This window comes from Electrophorus electricus, chromosome 26 (assembly GCF_013358815.1).
Source record: "Electrophorus electricus isolate fEleEle1 chromosome 26, fEleEle1.pri, whole genome shotgun sequence".
In the NCBI taxonomy this organism is placed as follows: Eukaryota; Metazoa; Chordata; class Actinopteri; order Gymnotiformes; family Gymnotidae; genus Electrophorus; species Electrophorus electricus.
The window spans coordinates 1354255-1375978 of NC_049560.1; the positions used below are offsets into that span (position 1 = coordinate 1354255).

At 38.4% G+C, this 21724-nt stretch overlaps 4 protein-coding genes across 5 annotated transcripts; 2 read left to right on the forward strand and 2 right to left on the reverse strand.

The window, feature by feature from the left end:
• Positions 1–175: 175 nt before the first annotated feature.
• On the reverse strand, positions 176–5156 carry LOC113581898 (mediator of RNA polymerase II transcription subunit 26-like). 2 transcript variants are annotated; one of them, XM_027017345.2, is made up of 3 exons: positions 4789–5156; positions 2871–2945; positions 176–2134 (listed from the first exon to the last, which is right to left on the reverse strand). In XM_027017345.2, the coding sequence occupies exons 1-3, from the start codon at positions 4867–4869 to the stop codon at positions 632–634; spliced, it is 1659 nt and encodes a 552-aa protein (XP_026873146.2). In that variant the 5' UTR covers positions 4870–5156; the 3' UTR covers positions 176–631. The 2 variants fall into 2 exon arrangements, with proteins under 2 accessions (XP_026873146.2, XP_026873145.2); XM_027017344.2 differs by having other exon boundaries at positions 2871–2948.
• A 1211-nt stretch (positions 5157–6367) lies between these two features.
• Positions 6368–7826, reverse strand: smim7 (small integral membrane protein 7). Its single transcript, XM_027017396.2, has 5 exons — positions 7748–7826; positions 7529–7570; positions 7358–7416; positions 7152–7242; positions 6368–6994 (listed from the first exon to the last, which is right to left on the reverse strand). The coding sequence occupies exons 1-5, from the start codon at positions 7771–7773 to the stop codon at positions 6979–6981; spliced, it is 234 nt and encodes a 77-aa protein (XP_026873197.1). The 5' UTR covers positions 7774–7826; the 3' UTR covers positions 6368–6978.
• Positions 7827–8501: 675 nt separating this feature from the next.
• Positions 8502–13614, forward strand: tmem38a (transmembrane protein 38A). The gene is made up of 6 exons (XM_027017382.2): positions 8502–8841; positions 10879–11035; positions 11431–11615; positions 12108–12195; positions 12533–12650; positions 12872–13614. Exons 1-6 carry the CDS (start codon positions 8718–8720, stop codon positions 13085–13087), a joined length of 888 nt encoding a protein of 295 aa, XP_026873183.1. The 5' UTR covers positions 8502–8717; the 3' UTR covers positions 13088–13614.
• Positions 13615–14646: 1032 nt separating this feature from the next.
• On the forward strand, positions 14647–21547 carry comp (cartilage oligomeric matrix protein). The gene is made up of 19 exons (XM_027017381.2): positions 14647–14763; positions 16056–16129; positions 16242–16293; positions 16615–16766; positions 17026–17163; positions 17294–17368; positions 17714–17866; positions 18000–18104; positions 18248–18355; positions 18456–18615; positions 18797–18915; positions 18999–19051; positions 19129–19322; positions 19552–19730; positions 19832–19880; positions 20005–20201; positions 20468–20640; positions 20740–20879; positions 21207–21547. The coding sequence occupies exons 1-19, from the start codon at positions 14688–14690 to the stop codon at positions 21263–21265; spliced, it is 2256 nt and encodes a 751-aa protein (XP_026873182.2). The 5' UTR covers positions 14647–14687; the 3' UTR covers positions 21266–21547.
• Positions 21548–21724: the final 177 nt, after the last annotated feature.

Consider the following 21724-nt stretch of genomic DNA (forward strand, 5'->3'; position numbering starts at 1 on the left):
ATTCACCGGCTGCTGCAGAGCTTCATACGTGGAGCTCAAACTTCGTAATACGATGGGTGGAGAGAGAGAGAAGGCCACATTCAAGACGCTTATCTGTTACAAAAGGTTTTCTGAACTCCTTTCACGCACCGTAGGTTTTAGATTTAATGAAAAGAAACCCGCGATCGAGTTAGATATGTTGGGTAATGGCTGGGCCATTTATTGGGGTAACGCATCTTATAATACTACAAAAATATCCCGATAAGATCAACAGGAATAAAATTAGGTACTTGAAAAGACTTTCGCCGCAGGACAAATATGCACAAGAGAAATCACATTGGTAATACAACCCATTACGCATCACAAAAAAAAAGGTCTGTAAAATGTACATAACAGAAGAAATGTATTATCTGAAATGGTTTGAGTTAGGAAACGTAGACCAACTGAAATTGGCTTCACTGTTTGGCCACTCACTGCTTAAGGCAGCAATATTTGAAGCATGAAAATGAACAATGCTCACATGCAATGGGTAAGTTGCGTGTATAAAATTCCCACCCTCCAGTTAAAGTTAAAATGAATAGCTACAAAACATTAGAAAACAATTCATATATAAACATAAATATGGCCAAACATGTTTGATGCTGAGAAGTGTTTAGTCTATGCAAACATATGGTAAAATATTTAATTTACTTCCATCCACATATGGATCTAAAGATATGCACTGAGTCCAGCCATACCAATTGCCTTTGCTGTCATAACAGCCATTAACGCCTGGCCAGTGCTTGTTGTGTATTCTATTGAGGTCTTCTATTGTAATGTCCCGGCATATCCCTGGCAAGTCTGTCTCAGTGATGCTTGGCACGAGTACACAGGTTTTGCTGGAGTCTCTCACATGATCTTCCTCATGTTTTTCGGTCATAAAAAAATTTGAACCTGGGGATTGACTTCCAGAGGTTTTTAACAAATTATTCTGAAGGTTTAAATAATATTTGACAATTTCATTTTGAGACAACTCTTTCCAGCTTGTCTTGTGCAAAGAACTCAGTGAAGAAGTAGAAGGGCTCTGCTTAAAGCTGTCTGACTCATTAACATCAACCACTGAACTGTGCTGCTCCTCACTCTGACTCACCACTGAAGATCTGATTTGTTGTGTGAAGGGATCAAAGGTTAATTTACGATTTTTCACTCGAGCACCTTTACAAGTGTCCTCTGTGGAACGTCCATCCAGACTGGTCGAGTAGTCTCTCAACTGAAGCTTCCTCCTCCTTCCCTCAGAAGGAATGGCATCTTTTTCAGTTTCCACATTCGTAACCTCACTGAGCAAGCCTGACTGGAGCCTTACTAAACATTTTGATTTATTTTGCAAGTTATTTGTTTGCTCGAGTGTCTTTTCACCATTTTGGTGGGGATCATTTTCCCACTGTGGCAAGGACTCCATTGGTTGTAGACTCTCAGTGTGAGTCTGGATGGAAGAGTTTAGTAGCAATGCAGAAAAGTTTTCAGAGTCTGAGACAGCAAGAGACGTTGGCCACTTAGTCGCTACTAATTGCTTGACTGTTCTAAGAGTAGAAGGTGTGTAGTGGCTCTGGCATTTGTGCTGTCCTCTCTCAGAAGCAGCTCTGTCCCTTCGTCCATATTGTTGCAATACTGAGGTCCTGAGGACCGTGGAAGTACTGGGTTGTTTGTTGAGCTCAGAAGAACTGAAATGAGGCTTGATCGAAGTAGGACTTGTTGGAACAGCTCCACCAGAAAAAGCTTCTGTACCCCCATGTTCACTGGTTGAGGACACTGCTGATATCTGTCCACAGACTGATGTTTTTGAGACCTTCAGTGTTGATAGGTTCTCATCTGGTTTCTGCCCACTTGAATGATTGACAGGACGCAACTTTTCTGCTTGGGAGCAACTGTTGGGTAAGGCGGACTTCTTGTCAACATCTGTCACAGCTTGAACAGCTCTTGAAATGGGCAGTGACAGACTCTGGCTGCATTTGACAGTGGAGCTTGCAGTGGTAGAAAGTACTTTTGGCGATATTTCATTTTGTTGTGGCTCTATCAGCTTCTGCCAGTTACGCAGAAGCTTCTTTGCACGCTTAGCAAGATCCTCATTCCTGGTCCTCTTCCTCAAGTCATTTATCAACTTTCCAAGCCGGGTTTCCTTAAACAACAAAGTATATAATCAATTTCTGTACATCTCACTGTACTGTAATTGTATTTATAAGATTAGTATTATTGACTGTGTTAGCAATTAAAGGACAGTAAAAGTGAACTGATTCATTGAGATTGCACTGCTCCACACATTCAGGTCGAGTATTCTGGTGCAAATATACCAACTTCCCCAATAATCTTTTGAACATCAAGCTCTTATTGAAGCTTGGGTGAATATATTCTCATTAATAAATACAAATAAAATTAAAAAAAACCATAACTAAGTAAAATGTAATCATTCATGACTTCCAGTTCATCTTATTATACAGCAGCACAATTGATGTCTACATATCTGAATACACCGGTAATGTTTTTTTTCTTCCTTCATTCACATTCTATGGTCATCAAGTTAAATACATTACTAGCTTACTGACATGTGGCTTATTGTAATGTGATGATTAGTCTAAAAAAAAAATGACAGGAGAAATGTCTTGTTCTTATAACCATACCACACTGAATCTGTGTGGCAGAGCAAGATGAAACCTTGTGAGATTCAGGATAAACAAAAAACATCTCCACTCAAGATACAGCAGAGTGAAACTCAATGAATTATACTTGTATTACAACAGAGTAGTACAGTTTTGCTTTTGTAGTAATTACATGTTACACTGCACCTAGGGCATTGCATACCTAATGTGTAGTGGGATCCAAATATATTTGATTTTAGCAGACTAAACAAATCTTACCTCAAGTGCCTCCTTGGTGATAGGGTATTTCTCCAAGCTGGATATTACATCCAAAACAACTACCATATTATGGATCTGCTAATAGATAAAGTTATGGTGACACTCAATTTCATACATGATCATTGATCATACTAGCAAGCTACACAGGCCACTATACAGCTCTATTCAGAAACTATATGAAATATGAAGAATACAGTCAGGTCAATAAATATTTGGATGTTGACAAAGTTACTGTTTTTGTAACTGTATACCAGTTTATTGCAGTTGAAATTAAATAATAAATGTGAGTTTAAAGTGCAGACTTTCAGCTTTAGTTTGAGGGTAGTGACATCTTAAAAGTAATTAAAGTAATATAATGATGAATTATTATGAAATTAAGTTGTACTTTTAATACTTGGTTTCTAATTGTTTGCAGTCACTAACTACCTAAAGTCTGGAACCCATAAATATCACCAGATGCTGAACTTCTTCCCTGGTGATTCTCTACCAGGCTATCTTCTCTACAGGTCTGCAGTCTTCATTTTCTGCTTGTCCTAGTGGTGTCTTAATTTCAACTCCAATATACATTGATAGAATGCTAAAATAACTGCAACTTTTGTTGATTCCCAAACCGTATTTTTCCCCCCTTTACTCCCACAAACTAGCATGTTTTGCTGTATCTTGGGTCTAAAATGCACCTTCTCACTCAAGTCCATTTATTATAGAAAGGTAACAGCAGAAAATTTACTTAGTCTCTGGATGCTAACTGAGTCTGAGGAAAAGTGGCCCCAGATATGAAACCTGAAAAGACCGCAACACATTTGAACTGACTCCTGAATGTGCACCTGTAATTTTTTTTAAACAAAGTTTCAGGTTTCTATTCACTATTCCTTCTCAAAAATGCACATTTGAGTCATACATTCCAGTAACCAGGCTATTTGTGAATAAAGTATGCAAAAGAGAACCCCAGGCTTGTAAGATGTTACTAAAACTTTGCAGTGCCTTAAAAATACCTTAGGTATTAGGTATACATACCTTAGGTCCTTTGTATTTCTACATTGTTTACAGTGTGCTGCTCTTGATGTAAAAATCCACTGAAATATTCATGGTGTAAATCTGTGTTTGTTGAAGAATGCATAATACTCTCAACTTTTTATTAGAAGATTTTTATTAGATACCTTCCTTATAGGTCACTGTGATTTCAATTAGGCAGGTAGCTAGTTTGTGAAGAGAAACTGAATACCAATGTGGATTTTACCATATGAATAACTAGTTAAGTATTCTTTACCAGCCAAACTTTAGTGGAAAATATAGTAATAACTTGATAGAAATCCCCATTCATATCGTGCAGTGCCCCCCCCCCAAAAAAAGCCTTCTAAAATGACAGCTGCAGTATTCAGTTCCTCGTGGTATGTTACAGGCTCTGCTGTATGGCAGCCAGGAGCTGTCAGGGAACGTGACAGCGGAGTACCGTTGTTTACTTCCTATATTAATAATGTCAACATGAAAGTTAAACAAATTAATTTATTTTTCACACACAGCTAATAACAGACAAACCAGACAAAACTTCCAATATCAATTTACACGATGGGCGCGTACAGATCCACGTCATTCAAAGCTAGAATAATAATAATGATGATGATGATGTCGGGGCATATGGTACGCAAGGTAACGACCATGGTTAAACCTTTCTTGGTTTACAGATAGTCCAATACAGACAAACACAGTCTAATACAGATATCACCAACCATGCTGAGAATAGTTGTACTCATCATGCCCTACGTAACAATTAGGTCGCTAGCTAACTCGGAAGTGCTAGCTAGCTGAATTGTTGAGACAGTAACGTTCGAGAAGTCAAGCTAGCAAATGTTTACTTCTTAGTTAGGTTAATAAACAAACTTTTTCCCCCCCCACAGAAAAATATGCACTTCATACTTACATTACTTTGACAATCAATAGCTTGGAGCAATCGGTCTCTCATTTGCTGCGGTGTTGTTGCCGATGCTGTTGTCATGGCCATACAGTCAGACAGCAAAACAAGGAGTTGCGTTAGTTCTCCAAGGATAAATCTCCAACAAACTAAAAGGCTTTTGCAAGACGTAAGGGTACACGTTCCATAACTAAACGTTTGTTTGTCTGACTGTCAGGGCCTATTTCTTGAAAATCTGCGGGACCGAACAGGAGACAGAGAGATAGAAGGCATATATGAATCCTCGGTATTGAACATACGGCCTCTACGAGCCATCCTCTTTCCGTCAGGTGTCTCCTGTAAACCTATAACACATTTTCCAGTTGCATGATGGGAAGTTTCAGTCGCAGATCATACTAAGGAATTTTTAGAAATGAAGATACGACTTGATTAGGAGATGACTACGTTGAACTGCCCTCAGACAAGCCCAAAGCATTGCAGATTTTCAAAGTATGATATACGATCAATGATTTAGGATTCAATTATTTTAAAATCACGTATTTTGGTTCTTATCTACACTACATTAATATTAGACAATATTTCAAGACATTGCATCGTTGCCTCGATTACCATATTATCCTCTGTAACGGCGGAATGATTTTAATTCTACATTTGCAAACGATTTATATAAAAAAAAACCTATAAAATAATAAACATTATTGGGTTTACTACGTTGTTGAATGGATTATTTTTCGAGGCTAGCCTATATGAAAGTTTGAGAGGAAACATGGCCCCACGTTCCTATCATAGCAAATTTAGATTATATTTACAGTATTTGACAAACAATCTTAGAGTGCCTTACAGAAGTGCTTTAGTGTATCCTTGAAAAACGTAGGCTATATTTTCTGCAGTATTGTAGACGAGCCTACAGATACCAGCAAGCTAAAGCCCTGCCAGTATAGCTAAGGCTTCCTTCCAGTTTGTCCTGAAATTCCTAACTGCAGTGTGAAGGCTGTTGAATTTAGCTTCACCCAATAAAAAGCATTTCCCCAAAATTTATATGGAAAGGAAGGCAATCTTTAGACTTCAGGATTCCAATACAGCTATGTAGTTAACATTTCAACATTACATTCTCACACACCACGAACGATTGCGACTCTTGTATGCAATCTGTAATTCCTTACATTTTGGTGCACTTATAACTGCATACACAATACCTAGAGAAGATGTAAAAGTGCTGTAAATTCTACATGATTTTCATATTGCTGAACAATCTGACTGCCTTCTTGATTACTGTAATTTCAAAGCATTAACTGAATCATTTTTGTCTGAGTATTGTACTTCCAATGTACACTCTGACAGTATTACTATTGTAGAGATTGGCATACATTTCATCCTCAATTGGATATTAAAAAAAGGAATGTTCAACACAGATATTTTCATTCTAAGAGAACCTGTATATTTACACTGAAAATCTGTCACTATGGGGTTATCATTCAAGTAGTCTTGTGTTTTCAGAAACTGAGGAAGTGAAATGGGTGTGTTTGAGTAACGCAGAATTACTTTTTCTTCAGATTCAGGGAACATGGATACTTTGTATACCTTGAAAATGGTTTTTACAAGTTTATTTGTTCCATTTTGTTTAAATTACCAGATTGCATGAGCTGAGATCATGCAAATCACATTTAATAAAAAGAGAGAAACAAACAAGTGAACTCACCTGCAGACTTTAGAAATTGCATACAAACTGAAATATATATATATATATAGAAAATACCTCAACACATTCTAAATGTGTTGAGGTATTTTTCATAAAAGGATCTTTGTATAAAAGTATCTTTATCATTTACATTTTTAACTTACTGCCAACCTCAAAGTATACAAGTGATTTTGAGAAAGCTTAAGCCTACTGAAAGCTCAGGTAAATGGAATACATCCAGTTTATTTTACTGCATGGCCCTATTAATCCATTGTTAATGTGCATCAGAAATTCACAAATATTAATCCTCATACTTTCTAACTGACTTTTGGTTTATCCATAAGACACTGGTTTACTGTGATAGAAGGTAGAATCTAGGACATGTCTAAAAATGTTCAGATCTGAAATGGATCTTGTGGAAGGGCTATTTTCTAAGTTTAATCCTACATCACAGCACCCATAAAAGTGTTGAGGATTGTCCCTTATGTTCACACTTGTCTCCAGTCTGGCAAGCTTGTTTGTTATGAGCCAAATAACCTGAGGTAAAGGAAAAAGCACATAAAAAAATACAACATTTAAAATATTGTGAATGTAATGTATAGCGTTAAAATCACATGTAGGCCTATAACATCATTTTCAACCAATCTGGTTTTACAGAAACATTGTTAATCATTATACTAATATGGATACTCACAATATCATGCAGAACATTATGAAGATATTCCACAGAGCTATGAATATGCGGAAGTACCTCAGACTCAGTAAAAACTCTCTGATGTTATCACCTGTGCAAGAACAGAGTCATTGGTCGTTAGGCTACATGACTGCTGTTCAGTTTGTACACATTATATATTTTGGAATCACGTCAAAGGTTCACACTGACGTTTGTTGAATACTGACCTGTACTGGATCCGCGCGGGTCATCACCGAAGCCGTGCGATTGCGACTCTTTCTTTTTTCTGCCATTGGATACAACGCAACGCAATTAAGCAGAACGTAGGCATTTGATAGAATCACAAACAATCAAGTAAAGAATACATAAGTCAGAAGTAACAGCATATGACTACTTACAGTTTAAAATTTAAAACTGCACCGGCGTTCATTAACAGAGTCCTAAAACACAGTACAAACAAAATTTTAGCGTCGTGACGTGGAACGGTTTGGTCTTCAACAAGGCAGCGTACTTGACCAGCTGTTTAACACAGACAAAGCAAACTTTCCACTACTATATTAAGAAGCTAAAGAAAGAAGGAAAATGAAATACAATTTAATATGTATGAGATAATTTACCCAAAAATTAATAGGTCCCCAATCATTTTGCCACACTACAGCAACCGCGTCTCTTCTTCTGCTTGTAACGTTCGGTGATACCGAGGATTGTAAAACTTACCATCGCCACCTGTCGGTTAGGCCAAATTCGTAAACAAAAAGGTTATGTACGCAAGGGAGGAAGGTCTATCTCCTAGACCCAGAAATATCTATCTATCTATCTATCTATCTATCTATCTATCTATCTATCTATCTATCTATCTATCTATCTATCTATCTATCTATCTATCTGTCTGTCTGTCTGTCTGTCTGTCTGTCTGTCTGTCTGTCTGTCTGTCTGTCTGTCTGTCTGTCTGTCTGTCTCCCACATATGGGGAAAAAAACTGAAAAAAAGAGTGAAAAGAACATAATTCTAGGATTTCCTGAGATAATATTATGTGTTGATGGTAATAATAGCATTCAGTCATATTTTTGACAATGACTGGTTGCTTAGTTATGCTTTTAACACGGGACACGGCTAACTGCGTCTTTCTCCGTTTCTAGAATTTGTGCACCTCACATCCAATTCGGCATAAGAAATATACGAAATTACGACCACTCTGTAATGAAATCTGTTTGTACGAATGAAACAGTTTTTGATTTTGTGAGTTGCATTAGCCAAACTCGGTTAACTGTATGCTAATGTATAGTTGGATAGGTCCACTGATGCGCAGTTCTTGAGGTAGGCTTCATATTTCTTCGTGGCCACCAATAAGGGGCAGTAGTGTTGCACTACTCGATCACAAAACCACGGCTCTTGTGCCATCCCAAAGTCTTGATTTTAGCTCAGTGGGGCATATGAGGTACTGTATATTAATAGGAGGGTATATGTGTGAAGAGTTCTTTGTACTCGTGTAGACGAGAAGCGAGACGCCGGAATCGGACCATTCTTGCGCATAACATAAAAGGTCCCTTTTAATGTGGTAGCGGTGTCATCTCTATATCCGAAACCATGGAGGTATTGGATATCCTAAATCTGGGTGAATTTGCCCAATATTTTTCAAAAATGGCTATGTTTCCAGTTTTTGATCTCGCGTATTACATCGTGTCCATACTCTACCTCAAGTATGAACCGGGTAAGTTTGACGTTGGATTTTATTTTCGTACGTCATATTAAGACTCTAGCTTGTGTGTCGCCTTTAGGAAACGGCGCGCCAGGTATTTGCTTCTGACACTTGTGTTTCAGTAATATTTTTGACGACATATACTCTCATGAGAGCATTGTACAAAATCTTTCAGAATTATTTTGCAATCAGTTTCAAGAAGGATCATGGGATTGTTATGGTAAATTCCATTCGACTTAAATCGAGTAATTCGCATGTTATGCCCCCATTTCCATGAATGGACAATTATGTTTTGCCGATCTTTTTTGTAGAACGTTCCCTCCTTATGCAGGATTAAGACGAATTTCAGGACCCGCTCCTCGAAATCTGATAGACACGCGGAACATACCAGAGTTCCAGCCTGTGCGCAATAAATAGACTTGCCCTTAATAGACAGCAGAAGGAGCTTGTCTACTTTTCTACTGTACCCTAGGGAAAAGATTATAGACTATTTGGGCTCCCCAGTAACCAGTCCACGCACAAAAAAAGGAGAGAAGACAATATACTGCATTCCTTGATACTGTAGTACTTTGGTTAAATCTAGTGTTACTTTTAGTGTTAATATTCTAATGTTCACAGCGCTTTGTATTAGATAACTAATTAACTAAATAAATGGGAGACTGATCATTTAGATCAGACAATATCAAAATTATTTTAGAAGAAATTAGTTTAATTTAGAACCTATTAGTAAAATATGTTGAGGCATTACAGTGTATGTAATGTTTATTCTAGGAGTAAACTACAGACATTTGTCTCCCAGGCGTGAAAGTTGATATTTATAGTGTAATTGTTGCACACTGTCTATTAATAGTATTACTTACCTAATGATCAAATATGTAATTTAAATAAAAGGAATATATAATTAACATTCAGTAATCAAATGCCTGTTTGTTATGTACTTCAGAGTACTGACAGCACAGAGCATCTTTATCATCACTTGCTCATTTAAAACATTGCACACTTAGAGGACTTTTTTTGTTTTATTTTTTATCTTTTTAGATTGTAAGCCTACAGTTGTGTTTTTTTCATTCGTGTAGTACTTGCAAATGAATACATACTGATCACACTTTTCTCATGGCGCTTGTTAACTTTCCAGTTGTCCATTGGGAGTTTTGAAAATGTATCTGTAGAAGACCATTAATTGGAAAGTCCTGTATTCCCTTTCACTTGCATGGTAATTGTTGCTGTTATAGCATGCTCCACACCATCTGACAACTGCCATGAATGAGCTGCAACCTTTTGGGCATGTTGGAGGTCAAAGGTTGAAGCAAGCTTTCTACGTGCTATGAATGAGCTGCAATAGGCTGACATTTATTTTTAACCAACAGGATCAGTTCTCCTCCAAAATTCCTGTCTACCATCGTCAGGCCACCTGTTCCATAAGATCTGTCCTTCCACTCCACTCTCCTTACAGTAAAAGACCCAGAGAGCTCTCATTTACCCTTGATATACGCATGCATGCATATATATATATATATATATATATATATATATATATATATATATATATATGTGTTTGTGTGTGTGTATATATATATATATATATATATATATATATATATATATATATGTGTGTGTGTGTGTGTATGTGTATATATATATATATATATATATATATATGTGTGTGTGTGTGTGTGTGTGAGAGAGAGAGAGAGAGAGCACAACAGGTTGCACCAAAGTGCATTAAACTAGATTAGTTTATGAAAGACCAGTAGAAGTAACAAGATATTGAAATCAAAAGAGAAAGGAGAACAAAACACAAAACGCACAACAGTCATTCCCTCTTGCTCCAGCTGTTTTCAAAAGGCCAACCGAAATAAACATTTTTGAACTTCCATTTAAAGGACAGTAAAGGAGTGCTCGTCTGCTCTCGATGGGGAGACTGTGGTAAAGTCTTGGCTTCAGCACCAACATGGCCCATCACCCTTTAGCTTTTCATCTGGACGTGGAGAAGATCTCAGGGCTCTTGAAAGACTTTGAGGTTATTCTGAGAGTCTTTGTCATGTGCAGGTGCTGTGGAAGTGTCCCGCAAAAGTCCTGTGGCCTCATGGTTCTGTGCTATGCTCTACTGCTTCGGGAGCTACATCCTAGCGGACATCATGCTCGGCCACAGCCCAATTGACTCATTCAGTAACAACAACCACATCCTCCTGGCCTCTGCTGTCTGGTGAGAGCCATTAGAATGGTTCAGGAAGCACACACTCTGCTGCCCACACATATGGGGGCAGGTGGACTTGCATGAGCATTTACATAACCATTTTTGTAAGTATGTTACACTGGGTGGCCATTTTATGCAGTCATGACCAATGTTACTGTAAAAACCTCCAAAAGTGGCTTTAGATTGTAATAATGTTATATATATTCCACAAATGCTATATATTGCTATATAAATATATATATATATATATATATATATATATATATATATATATATATATATATATATATATATATATATATATATATATATATGTATATTCTTCATATCTAGATTTTTTACTGTGAAAAATATATTTTTTATTATTTATTATTTTCTCCTCTTCTTCTGTTTAAATGCCACAGGTATCTCATCTTCTTCTGTCCCCTTAACCTGTTCTACAAATGTGTGGCATTCCTGCCCATCAAGCTTGTGCTGGTGGCCATGAAGGAAGTCGTGCGCACTCGCAAAATCGCTGCTGGAGTACACCATGCACACCATGCCTACCACCATGGCTGGTTTATCATGGTCATCACTGGCTACGTCAAGGGTAAGACTGTGATGCCTCTCAGCTGATGCAGCTGCTTTGTGGCTTCACAAGGCCTGTAAACATTATGACTCTTCATCCAGTCGATTCGGCCTTGAACGAAAAAAAAGGTACCAGCGTTTTTGTATATAATTATTTGGGGATGGAAAATTGTTAGCTCTGGATACTGCAAATAAATGTATTTTTAAAAGTTACCAGTACTTTTGCTCAGTCAGCTAGCCCAAACGTGACCAATGTTACTATTCGGCTGCTAGGTTACTGGTACCTCTACTGATGCAAAATAGAGTCGAGTCAAGCCTGGGCCTTGTTTACTGAAAGTGTCCTTGAGCTAAGATTATAAAAAGATTGTCAAGAGAGCATAACTTTAGGCCCTGCCTTTAACAGTTAATGATCTTAGCACCAAGCCACATGTGGTGAAGCGTGTTAATCCTGATATGGCTGCAGAGGCAAGATAAATTCTTCTGACAGTTTCTTTTTCTGCTGATGCCCTTCTAGGGTCAGGAGTGGCTCTCATGTCAAATTTTGAGCAGCTGCTGCGTGGAGTGTGGAGGCCAGAGACCAATGAAATTCTCAATATGTCATTGTGAGCGCTCCTTCCTCTGTTCTGCCTCCCAGTTGGAGTCCTGTGCTACCTGCCCCTTGACTGTTACCCTTAAACTTTTGATGACTTTAAAAGAGTCTAATCCAATGTTTGTGCTATGTATTTCATTCTTATGTTAAGCAGTGATTATATAGTGTTTATGCAAACAGTGAATTAGTAGATAGTGCAATTCTAGTTAGCAAAACACTGACGTTTTTCATTGATCTCAGCCTTTCAGATTTTGTAATGGAACATTGTTTTGTTTTTTTTGTTACATTGATGCTCATTATGCACACATGCCAATAATCTTTGTTAAATGATGTTTTATATGCATTTCCAGCCCAACCAAAGCCAGTCTGTATGGAGCCATTTTGTTTACACTTCAGGAGGTGCATTGGCTACCTGTATCTAAGGGCACCCTCATCTGTTTATTCACTCTTTTCATGGCTACTTTCAAGGTATGGGCACCACCCTTTACCATAAACCCTCACTACTAAAGTAGATAACCCCATGTAATTTTCCTCCTTTAAGAATTTCTATGTGGACTACATTACATTTATTGAAAGTTAACAGTGACAAATAACACAGAGCTGATGATTCACAGTCGGTGACAAATGTGATATAGGCTCTGTTTAAATACACTGTTTATTTCAGTGGCCATACTTTAACTGTTATATAGGTTATTATGACTGCTCGTCACTCTCATGGATCACCCTTCACCTTCATTGAGTCGTGGACGTGCCACCTGCTGTTCAGCTCTCCTCTTGAGGCTGAAGATGCCCACCACCACCATCACACTGCACCGATGGCTGTTCCTGCCCCTGCTTCTCCAGCCAAGACCAAGGAGGACCTGAGTGAAGGCACTCGCAAGAGGAAGTCCAAGAAAGCAGAGTAGATGCCTGGCTAATTGTTAAAAGACCCAAACACCTCCAACCAACTACTTGTGTCTCAAGTCCCCTCTCAGGCCATTGTTTTGATACAAAGGTTTCCATTTCTCATTCGGAAGGAGAGGGCGTATGATGTTACCCAGTGCCAGTTTCTTTTTTTCCCCATGGTGCTTCAAATGACCGGTACTATATAAGGACTCTGTAAATAGCTTGTCAATATTTCCCGCTAATATGTGGCAAGTGTACGTGTCTATTTATTATGTTGTTTTTCATTGGTGGAGCTCCATCCTTCTGTCAGCTAAAACGTGTACTGATGTACCTTATAGACATTAAGACACTGGATTAATGAGCCCAATGAAGGGTGAATCTGTCCCTGGCCATCTACATGCAACAAATCACACTTGAGACAATGCGAGGAATCTGAATGAACCGCTGAGGTGCTGACATCAATTCTACTGTATGAGGCAGCTTTTTGATGTCATACTTCATTTGACAACACGATATTTTCAAAAATAAATATATTTTCAAATCAGAACAGTTTCTCTGTAGATTACTTTTAATAGTCTTAATTTAAAATATACTGGCATTGGCTTGAGCTTTTAAAGCCTATTTATAAAATGGATATAATCCTTTGTAATAGGAAATGCAAAGACAGAATTGTCTTTTTAGGTAAAAAGGTATCAGTATGTTTGTGTGCAAGTTTTCTTCTCCTCATTCTATTTACCTATTTCTTTATTTGCATGAATCAGTGCTAATACTTTAAACTTGAAATACAAGACCCTGCATTTTGACTCTCTCCTTAGAGCAGTCAAATAGTATATAGTATTCACTGTTACTTGAGTCAGCAAATGTTTACAATTTGTCTATATTTCTAAGTCAAGTAAATTTGTGAAAATCATGTCCTTGTACTTTAATGGATGACCTTTGAATGATTAATGAAAAGCAATGCTATCTTCAGATTTATAAAAATGGCAAGATTCAAATCTTTTCTTTGTTTGTTCATGTCTTAAACTCATGCTGAGAAAGGGGGAAACAGGCTGAATGTTATAGCGGGCAAGAAAGCATGTCAGGGTGCCTCACAGAACCCTGTGGGCCTTGGAATTGGAAAGGAACCAACATCTGTGGATGTAATCACTGGCAACCAAAACATTCAACACAGTATAAACACACCAACACAAGCAAACTGCATGTGTTACCATTATGTGCTGAAAAATACACATGAAGGAAACAGAGGATGGTTCTCTATTAATTTTTCCAACTTTAATGTTGGGCAACTACATTTTAGAAAGGATCTGAAAGTTGCTTATTTGGGTTGGTGTTGTGTTTTTGTGAATAAGGAAAGCAACCTGCATTGCCAGTATAAAAACAAAGCTTCCCACCATGGAAGACAGTTATTACATGGCAAAAGTTCTAATGTTCCAGCGACTAATTGTTTCCTTGATTCATGTTGACACAGATGCTGTCTACAGCATGAGAAGAGCCCAATTCCTGGCGTTGGTGATGTCAGAGGGCCAGGTTAGTATATAAGCACATGAGGAGACTACAGGCATGCCACAGTTTGGTAGACACTCTCACAGTTCTAAACTGGTATAGGAGAACACCAACGAAATGCACTGGATTTTGTTATTATGTGGATTTCTTAATCTGGACAGGAGTGCAGTGTTTGGGCAAGGAACATCAAGAGGTAAGAAGCTTAAATTTAGATGATGTGAGCTGAATGGAACAGCCAGGTTATGTGCAATGATTATGTTGGATGAAGATGATCACTCTCAAGTGGATTACATTACACTTTATATTTTCATTGCTTTTGGTACACATTGATTTACAAAAGTTATTAAATTAGTTCATTTGTTTAGTTGAGGAATAATCTTTATTTTTGGAAAAAGTAATATGAAAAGTTTTGAATTTCCTGGATTTTTAGAATTTTACAATGGGTGCAAAAAGTATATTTGCATGTGTTTACAGAAAATTAGATAGATTTGCATGATTAAGGGAGCAAGAAAAATCAAATAAATAAATACATAGATAAATAAACTAACTAAATAAATAAATAAAATTCAAGTAAAGAAAATACAAAAGAGGTTAAAGAGGTTTAGAGGTTAAAACGTTTGAGAGTAATGATCTATGAGAAGTTTTTTTTAATATATATACCAGAATTACTTTGTGGCTTATGAAATACTACACCCCAATAGTTATTCATTTATTACCACACCAATACTGCTCCTTGTCTGGTAAATACAAAACTCAAATACCATTGAATGATTTATTTCAGTTGATGCATCTTTCATATGTAACAGTCCATGTTGGATAATCCCCTAAGCATTTGGGGAATGTGTGTTCAAAACACTGATACAGTTAATGGGAACACCACATTTCCATCTTTTGTGCCCCGGAGAAGAGAAACTGAGCCCCTGGGAGATGATGGGCTTTCTGACAAATGCTGCCCTCAACAATTCTGCCCTGAGAGCAACCTCTTACTGAAGGAGGGCAGGGGTAAGAGTGGAGGTCACATTGGACAGCTGCCCTCTTGGCCTCTGCTGCCCTGCTGGCACATTCGACTCCCTCAGGCTCTCAGGTTCTATCTTAAATCAAGACTAATAAATCAAGACCAGAGCAGTTGTCAGTGGTTTCCTCTATGAATGCATTCTTTAAATGTAGGCTTGAACAAAGTTACACAGTGTCATTTTTATTTATACTTATGAATAGTTTAATGTCCATCCAATTGCTGTGCAGAGTGGAGATCACCAAGACACACTATTATTATTATAAACACACTACTAAGAAGACGAGACGTGCTCAGGTTGAAACAAGTGTCCATAAATTTACATGTGGTTTCAGGAAATGAGAACTTCACATGCTTATGAATTGTTGCAAAGGGTCAGTCAACAGTACTGCACTATTTGCAGTGTAGTTGTGTTTATGTACGGAGGAAAATGTATTTTCACTGGAAATCTGAGAAGTAATGGATTTTCACAGATGGCGAGATAATTAACCAGATTAAGAGCACAAACAAGGCTCTGGCTGATATCAAGGAACTGCTTAAACAACAGGTAAAGAAGCAAACCTGTCGAATGCAGTAGACTACAACCAATTGTATTTTCATGCTGGTATTTCTTTCTGGTATTGTTTATAGTAGCTAATTTGGTCTTTCTCTTTGAACAGATAGAGGAAATTGTGTTTCTGAAAAACACAGTTATGGAGTGTGAGGCCTGTGGTGAGTAATGTTTCATACATTTATATTAGTGTTGCGTTTTGTCAAAGTTATCTTACCCTACTGAAAGACTTACAGTGATAATAGCCTATAATGTAACCCTTGGTAATTAAAAAATAATGATCCATTCAATAGGAGAAACACTTTGGAATGCCTTGGGAAGCCAATTTAATATATTGGCTAATATAGTAATATCATAATATTAGTTAAACTATTGTCAGTTGATAGATTAATTCTTTCAAATAGGACTGTGTTGATTCTGACTCAGTGTCAACATGTTCTGCATGAGTGTGAAGACAAAAGAACAATATCACCTTCCTGCAGGCATGCGTACAGAAATGGAGAAAAAGCCTTCCTGTGATCCCAGTCCCTGCCACCCGGGGGTGAAGTGCATCGCGAAGGTTGACGGCGTCAAATGCGGCCCGTGTCACGCGGGCATGGTGGGCAACGGCACCCACTGTGCAGACGAAGATGAGGTGGGAAAGGGGAGGCACAAGCCATCAGCAAAAGTCCCTGAAAATTCCCTGAAAAGATTTCAGCCAGGAAATTGTGCCATGCACACACACTCTCTGTTGTTCATAAAAATAACACCCCCCCCCCCCCAAAAAAAAAGAAATGACAGTTGTTACAGCAAATTCCCTAGATTGTGAAAAATGTGGATGATAGGACCATAAGAAAACCTTATTATCAAGCTATGTTTCACTGTGTGACACTCGTTGTATAACCTTGTTGTAGTGTAGTGTGATGCCATGCCATATGGGTGTGAGATGTATCAACACATCTCCTGGTTTCCGATGTGGTCCGTGTCCTGCTGGCTATACAGGTCCCCATGTGCAAGGATTTGGACTAGCCTATGCTACAGCCAACAAACAGGTTCCTATATCATTTATTCAGTTTTTTACATTGAATAATTAGAATTCAGTGCCTCAGCAAATACTGAGGTCAAGAATTTAATGTTGAGTTCATGAAATCTTTTTTCTTTTATCTTGTCAATTCCTAAAAGGTTTGCAGAGACATAAATGAATGTGAAGCCTCAAATGGTGGCTGTGTGGAGAACTCCAACTGTGTGAACACACCGGTGAGCAAATGATCAGCAGAAGTGCATTTTATGCTAATATTCCTCTTTTCCACTCCCCATAATGTAATGATGCCCCTACTGTTCCCTATAATGGATATACTACACCTCATAAAAATGATCAAACCATCCCACTAAAATAGGGTCAACATTGTGGTTTGTCAGAGAATACAAATCATATATAGTTGACTTTTAAATTTTTATGTTTGCTGATATTATGTTACCATATTCAAAATGCCTGTATGTATAAAAGGAATACCAGCTATACGAGTTCTGATTAATTCTGGTGGAATTATTGTTTTTTTTCTTCTCTTTCAAATGTTCATGTGTTCATATGTTTATGTCCAGGGGTCTTTCCGCTGTGGCCGCTGTAAGCCAGGCTATACTGGGGACCAGACACACGGCTGCAAGCCTGATCGGGCTTGTGGAAACGGGCAGCTCAACCCCTGCCATGCCAGTGCCGAGTGTATCGTCCAGCGTGATGGCACTATAGCGTGTGCTGTAAGGAGTTACGCTGGTGTTCTATCAAAAGACATTGCACTTGGAAGCAGTATGAACTGTGTTGCATGTGAATGTAATGCATAGCATATTAGACACACTTAAATCTGATCAGAAAATGTGTTTCTGTATTTAGTGCGGAGTTGGCTGGGCTGGTAATGGATATTTATGTGGACCAGACATGGATATTGATGGCTTCCCAGATGAAAAATTGCAATGTCCTGAGATAATCTGCACAAAGGTAAGAACTTGATTTTATTAACTTTATATATATATATATATATATATATATATATATATATATATATACGTGTGTGTGTGTGTGTGTGTATGTATGTATATAGTCTCAAGAATATCAGAGTACCATTGAAAGTGGTTTTGCAGGATAACTGTCTCACTGTACCCAACTCTGGGCAAGAAGATGCTGACAAGGACAGCATTGGAGATGCGTGTGATGATGATGCAGATGGAGATGGGATCCTGAATACAGAGGTTATTGGGCCCCTTGGTGAAGTCATAACCAAGATATGCACAGGGAGTTTCTCTAGGATCAATATACCCCATATCAGCATCTTCTTCTTTACTTGGCCAGGACAACTGTGTGCTTGTCCCAAATGTGAACCAGAGGAATGTTGACCAGGATGATTATGGAGACGCTTGCGACAACTGCCGCCTGGTTAAAAATAACGACCAAAAGGACACTGATCTTGATGGCAAGGGTGATGAATGTGATGAAGACATTGATGGTGATGGTATGTTTGACATGAGAGTCACCTTTAAGTTGAAATGTTACTTTAACAAACAATATTTGGAGTGTTTAGAAGATTGTGCAGACATTCCCTGGATCAGCACCTAGCAATGTCCTCCACCTTTAGGTTCAGCTACTGATTTTAAATCTGGCTTTATTCTGTGAGCTTTTTCTTGGTGCCTCAGGGATCAAGAATGACAAGGACAACTGCATCAAGGTTCCCAATGCTGACCAGATAGATCGAGATGGTGATAATGTTGGTGATGCCTGTGACAGCTGTCCTTACATTCGCAATCCTGACCAGGTCTTGCTCTCACCCACCCCCAATTTTACTACAGTTATATTCTCTGACACACAAAATCATGATTCTATCTTTTGCCCTTCTAGCTGGACATTGATAATGACCTGATTGGTGATCCTTGTGACACCAACAAAGACAGGTATCATGTTCATTTTGTGCAGTCTAGAGATGTCCATGAGATCTTTGTCCGTCTGAATCCTTATTGCCCCCCTCCAGTGATGGAGATGGCCATCAGGACTCACGTGATAACTGCCCGGCAGTCATCAACAGCTCTCAGCTGGACACTGACAAAGACGGCAAAGGGGATGAATGTGATGACGATGACGACAATGACGGCATTCCTGATCTCCTCCCTCCTGGCCCGGATAACTGCAGACTCATTCCCAACCCACTACAGGAAGACTCAGACGGTCTAGTCTATGTTTATATAAAAATGAACTCTCCCAAATGTCACAACTACTACCTTGTATATTACTAGAAATATCACACTATTTGATGTATCAATAGTGTTTAAATTGCTGGAAAATTAATACTGAGCTTTTAGATACTCCACAGAGCTATAAAGGAAATGTTTGTTGATAATAGATGATAATGGATGTCTGTAGATAATAATGTTTGTCCTTCTAATGTCAATTGCAGAGGATGGAATAGGAAACGTCTGTGAGAAGGACTTTGACAACGACACGGTAATCGACCCGATTGACGTGTGCCCCGAAAATGCTGAGGTCACCCTTACTGACTTCAGAGCCTACCAGACTGTGGTTCTGGACCCGGAAGGAGATGCCCAGATCGACCCCAACTGGGTAGTACTCAATCAGGTCAGATCTGCTACCTCCTGATTTTTGAGAATGCTTAAGGCTGAGCTCCATAGCTAAATCACTGGAAATCAAAAAATACCGAACTGTCTTCTTCCAAACAGGGAAGAGAGATTGTTCAAACTATGAACAGTGACCCTGGACTAGCTGTTGGTAATATATACAATTATGCATACAACTACAAACACGGTCTGTTTTTTAAAATAATTTGATTATAATTCTATTTAATGGATACAAAAAACAGTAGTGCAGGTACAAAAAATGTTCTTCCATGCAGGTTACACGGCATTCAATGGTGTGGACTTTGAAGGGACGTTTCATGTAAATACAGTAACGGATGATGACTACGCTGGCTTCATCTTTGGGTATCAGGACAGCTCAAGTTTTTATGTGGTTATGTGGAAGCAGGTGGAGCAGATTTACTGGCAGGCTAATCCTTTCCGAGCTGTGGCTGAACCGGGAATCCAACTCAAGGTAATAAGCAGTTGCTGATTAATGTAATCGCATTGCACATACCCCTTTACTACTAATCTCATGCAAGAGTTCCGTGTGACGTTTTATGGTATAACTGTAGGACCCTTCAACTAGTTATAAAATTTACCCGACCTGATATATATTCCATAATTGAGATCTCTGAAAGTTTGAATGGACCCACTAAGATCTAAAAAAATAATAATAATAATTTTTTACTTTGTACATTTCATGCAGCATTTGATGTTTTACTCTAACACTGCTGCCAGGCTGTGAAATCAAACACGGGACCTGGGGAGAACCTCCGCAACTCGCTGTGGCACACAGGTGACTCCCCCGACCAGGTGAAGCTACTGTGGAAGGATCCGAGGAACGTCGGCTGGAAGGACAAGACCTCGTACCGATGGTTCCTGCAGCACAGACCCCACGATGGATACATCCGGTAAAGGCAGGACTCAGCTGCCCGTTCACACTCGTATTTGGAACATTGTAACCGGTATCCCAACCTGGAACAATGTTTGGCTCTCTGTTGCATGTGCAGGGTTCGTTTCTATGAGGGCCAGCAGATGGTTGCAGACACAGGGATTATTATTGACACGACCATGAGAGGTGGCAGACTAGGGGTGTTCTGCTTTTCACAAGAGAACATCATCTGGGCCAATCTACGCTACCGATGCAATGGTAATCTTATTTGTTAGATTTTTATTATTTAAAAAGATGGTCAAATATTAACATATGCTCCATAGAAAACTGGAAATAAACAACCTACAATAAACAAAGCGAAATAAATAATACTCAAATAAGATGAATGTCTTAGAAAAAGTTTGTACAGGATCTTGGGAGAATAAGAACCTGGTTCTAAGCAGTATGGTAAAAAAGCAGGGCGACTGTGTAATTCATCTTATAGTGTACTACTGCTGTCTTGCCAAAGTACAAAATCTGCACTCAGATTTCAGGAGGAAATATATGTTTAGCAGCTCTAACTAATGTCCATGCCTCTCCCTCCAGATACCCTTCCAGAAGACTTTGACACATACAGATCCCAGCAAATCCATCTTCAGATTTAACACTTAGCAACTGTCGCAAATTCCCATATTACCATAATGACTCACCCAGCTCACACTAGACAACTGTAAATAACTGTAAGAAGTTATGCCTGTATGATAAAAAGAAGAATTAAGCACATCTGCATTTTCATTATATGCTTCCATTCACTTCCTTTACTTCTTGTTGCCTTTTCACCACAATGTTGTAAACTTGTACTTCAATAGCGACTACATTCTGACACGGTGTAAATTTAAATGTTTCACTGTGTACAAGCTGAAATAAAAGTGCTTTGTATTGCTGTATGCTTGTTTTTTCTGTGAGGTGTCTGGCGTAAGAGTGGAACAATAATAGATGTAAATAAACATTTAACTGATGTATTTTCATCATGCAAATGGAAGAATCTAATTTTTTTATCAGTAAAATGAGATAATCCAGCAACTCATACCTCATATTTCTTGTAGGTGACAGCAAACAAGTCA

What these genes read in the sequence shown, in the direction of transcription:
- LOC113581898 (XM_027017344.2), bottom strand. Translation starts at nt 4,869, where the DNA reads ATGGCCATGACAACAGCATCGGCAACAACACCGCAGCAAATGAGAGAC. An exon ending in CTATTGATTGTCAAAGTAAT is followed by an intron (nt 2,949 to 4,788) that starts GTAAGTATGAAG and finishes TTTATCTATTAG; the next exon opens with CAGATCCATAATATGGTAGT. An exon ending in TCACCAAGGAGGCACTTGAG is followed by an intron (nt 2,135 to 2,870) that starts GTAAGATTTGTT and finishes TTGTTGTTTAAG; the next exon opens with GAAACCCGGCTTGGAAAGTT.
- smim7 (XM_027017396.2), bottom strand. Translation starts at nt 7,773, where the DNA reads ATGATTGGGGACCTATTAATTTTTGG. An exon ending in GGGGACCTATTAATTTTTGG is followed by an intron (nt 7,571 to 7,747) that starts GTAAATTATCTC and finishes ACTGTGTTTTAG; the next exon opens with GACTCTGTTAATGAACGCCG. An exon ending in CCCGCGCGGATCCAGTACAG is followed by an intron (nt 7,243 to 7,357) that starts GTCAGTATTCAA and finishes GTTCTTGCACAG; the next exon opens with GTGATAACATCAGAGAGTTT.
- tmem38a (XM_027017382.2), top strand. Translation starts at nt 8,718, where the DNA reads ATGGAGGTATTGGATATCCTAAATCTGGGTGAATTTGCCCAATATTTT. An exon ending in CTCCTGGCCTCTGCTGTCTG is followed by an intron (nt 11,036 to 11,430) that starts GTGAGAGCCATT and finishes TAAATGCCACAG; the next exon opens with GTATCTCATCTTCTTCTGTC. An exon ending in GAAATTCTCAATATGTCATT is followed by an intron (nt 12,196 to 12,532) that starts GTGAGCGCTCCT and finishes ATGCATTTCCAG; the next exon opens with CCCAACCAAAGCCAGTCTGT.
- comp (XM_027017381.2), top strand. Translation starts at nt 14,688, where the DNA reads ATGCACTGGATTTTGTTATTATGTGGATTTCTTAATCTGGACAGGAGT. An exon ending in CCAACTGTGTGAACACACCG is followed by an intron (nt 17,369 to 17,713) that starts GTGAGCAAATGA and finishes GTTTATGTCCAG; the next exon opens with GGGTCTTTCCGCTGTGGCCG. An exon ending in TGAAGACATTGATGGTGATG is followed by an intron (nt 18,616 to 18,796) that starts GTATGTTTGACA and finishes TTGGTGCCTCAG; the next exon opens with GGATCAAGAATGACAAGGAC.